Genomic DNA, 3,255 nt, shown 5'->3' with positions numbered 1-3,255 from the left:
GGTATTATGACTTGTACTGAAAAATCTGTGTTAGATTTTTTTGCTATTGTAAGTTGCAATTTTATATTATAGGGCATCCCTTACTTTAAACTTGAAACGTATGGGCCTATTAGGAGATGAAGAGGCTGGTGCTAGGGAGGAGAAAACAAACATGATATATTTACTTTTAGATTGGTGTATTGTGTTGAGGTTTATTTATTATTTTTTTTTTTTATAAGAGACAATTTCATTGATGATTGAAATTTACTTACAAAAGGGATGTAATATCAATGGTGTTTACAAAAGACCTTCCCAATTTGCAATGAGGGAGGTATAACCACAGGAAGTAAAAATATTAGATAGTTTACACCAAGATATAAACTCTTGGTGTAAACTCTTTCAGCCTTTCTGAGTGATGCCTTACAGATCCCTCTCTTTTGTATTCTTCTTCCTTCCATGATATTTTGGAAATGGAAACGAATTAAAGCTTGTTTATGAGGATTGTCGCAATTGTTGACATCAAAGCACTTGGTGATGAGATAACGGGGATTATTTTGGGACTACAACACACACACACACAACTTTTTATATGATTTTTCATACTGATTTCATATTTGTGTGATTCCACGATGAGTGTGTAAGTGCTTTGGGTACATCAATTTTGACTATTTTTAGCTTTTCTATTGCTGATTTCACTGTACAATTCCAGGATGGACGTGTAAATGCTTTGTACTCTACTCCATCTGTTTACACATCTGCAAAATTTGCTACAAATAGTTCCTGGCCAGTCAAGACTGATGACTTTTTTCCGTAAGTTTGAATGAAGTTAAGTATGGATAGTCTATTTTCTCAAATTCAATTTCTCTTAAAGTTGAAGATTTTCTGTATCAGCTATGCAGATCGAGTAAATGCTTACTGGACGGGATATTTCACAAGTAGGCCATCCATTAAGTACTTTGTCAGAATGATGAGTGGTTATTATCTGGTATCTGCGATGTAGCTCTGCAGTTACATTTACTACAAAACTTTGGGTTTAACAGCAGTTGTGACTATAATGTTCTGTTGTTCCACCAGGCAGCAAGGCAGCTGGAGTTTTTCATTGGAAGGAGTAGCACAGGCTCAAATACAGATTATTTGGCTGATGCCTTAGCAATTGCTCAACATCATGATGCAGTTACCGGTACAGAAAAGCAGCATGTGGCAAATGATTATGCAAAACGACTGTGGATAGGCTATAAGGAGGTATATTGTTGACTTTGTTCCAGAAATACTTTAGACCTTTGAGCTTAGTTTTGATCGATCAATCTTTTCAACTGTATTTCTGCAGGCAGAGAAGTTAGTGGCATCTGCACTTGCTTGCTTAGTGGAGTCCACTCCATATTCTGAATGTGGTAACCCAACCGCAAAGTTCCAGCAGGTAATGAACGCAAGCACCTTTGGAACTTGACTTTGTTGTATTTTATCGTTTGGAAAGTTATGAAGGCATCTAGGCGTGGGGTTCAGGAATGTAAATGATAGAGCATGAAAAGGAGAGAGAAAGGATATTGAAAAAAGGAAATATGGCATCTATAGAGACAGTAGAGAGCGAGAAAGAGATTATAGAGGGTGGATTAGAAGAACTCTTTTCTAAGACCTAGTTACAAAGGTAAAAAATTTGCAGTACGCCAAATAAAAGAAAAGTAATAAACTCNTGAAAAGGAGAGAGAAAGGATATTGAAAAAAGGAAATATGGCATCTATAGAGACAGTAGAGAGCGAGAAAGAGATTATAGAGGGTGGATTAGAAGAACTCTTTTCTAAGACCTAGTTACAAAGGTAAAAAATTTGCAGTACGCCAAATAAAAGAAAAGTAATAAACTCAAAATTGTAGCTAAAATGGTCGTTTTCTAGATTTTGACTATGTGTTCCCAAAATGAAATTGAGAATTTGTTTTCCTTCAATAGTTTTCAACTGGTTTTAACTGTTTATGAGCCTTCAGCTTGTTACTTATCAGTACACTTGAAAAACTTTTAGCTCAAGTCTTTGTGTTGAAGTAAATTGATGGCGTTACTGTTAAATCTTAAGCCTACCAAAAATTTGTAGATCAAATCAGTTTTATCATTGTTCTCAAGTTCATCTCTATATAGTCGATCAAGTTACATCATTAGCCTTGATAAAGTCGTTTGACTCGTTAACTGAGCTTGTTTCTTTCTCTGGCTTTCTAGTGCCCCCTCCTGAATGTAAGCTATTGTCCTGCATCAGAACTTGATCTATCTCAAGGAAAAGATTTGGTACGGAACTTCTTAAAATTCCATATTCTAGAGTTTCTCTTAAATAGATAAGAGTCTGTTCAGTGATCTTTAGTGCACAATCTAATCTATTATTGCGTTTTTTCATCATATGTAGGTTGTTGTTATCTACAATTCTCTTGGATGGACTAGGAGGGATATCATACGAATACCTGTGAGTGCCACCACATTTCATTGAATATATGTTTTTATCCTACTTGGATATTTTCATTGAGATCAAATGAAAGAAGACGAGGGGAATAAAAAAACCAATCCCCAAAAAAGAGTTCAATTAACCTAGAAAGTGGCTACTATTAAACGAAATAAGATCTATAGGGTAATTACAAGAGACTTTATACACAGAGGCTAGAGAGAGGTGTGAAATCTAACATGGGATCACACCTCACCCAAAGTTTTTTTATATGTTTGTCATAATCCATTATTTTTTCTTCTTGTGTTTTGGATATATTTGTGGACCAGGCAAGTGCATACATAGCACAGAAGTAATGGCTGAATTCCTGCACTACATGCATGTAGTATGTTTCCATGATAGTTTATTGGACGTATTTATGATCCATTCTTGAATCGTGAAGTAGTGGATGAATTATGGATTATAGAAGATGATACATGATGTTTTCTCCAAATGTCACCATCTGTCAGGACACAAATATGTGTGGGACTTTATCTTGAAACATGTTCTTGAATGATGATACACCTCTTTTTGAATGATTTCTTCATGTTATTATGCATTTTCACGAGCTTAAGGTTTCTTCATTCAGGGTACATAATGGAATAATGATTGTGTAAATTTTCTAAATATGTTCAATATTTTCTTTATCTTAAAATGTTATCCAAATCTTATTACGTCAACCTTTCTGGAATTTACTTATTTGTCTCCCATAATGCCTTGAATGTGAATACTTGCCTTTTGACAATGTAGCCCTTTATTCTACAAGACCTGTTCCTCTCCTTGGCCGGCGTTTGCACCTTCCAATTACTTTTCCATACAA

General features: G+C 35.1%; 1 protein-coding gene across 1 annotated transcript; it reads left to right on the top strand.

Annotated features, from left to right (window-relative positions):
• Positions 1-613: 613 nt before the first annotated feature.
• On the top strand, positions 614-2,444 carry LOC111786622 (alpha-mannosidase At3g26720-like; the record flags this gene model as incomplete). Its single annotated transcript, XM_023666855.1, has 6 exons — positions 614-789; positions 871-964; positions 1,054-1,221; positions 1,307-1,396; positions 2,183-2,248; positions 2,364-2,444. Coding segments are annotated over 6 exons (675 nt in total), but the record flags the coding sequence as incomplete, so codon positions are not given.
• Between the last annotated feature and the right edge of the window lie 811 nt (positions 2,445-3,255).

The sequence above is a fragment of the Cucurbita pepo genome, unplaced genomic scaffold (genome assembly GCF_002806865.2).
Source record: "Cucurbita pepo subsp. pepo cultivar mu-cu-16 unplaced genomic scaffold, ASM280686v2 Cp4.1_scaffold002162, whole genome shotgun sequence".
NCBI classification, from domain to species: domain Eukaryota; kingdom Viridiplantae; phylum Streptophyta; class Magnoliopsida; order Cucurbitales; family Cucurbitaceae; genus Cucurbita; species Cucurbita pepo.
This window is presented reverse-complemented; position numbering and strand designations above follow the sequence as displayed.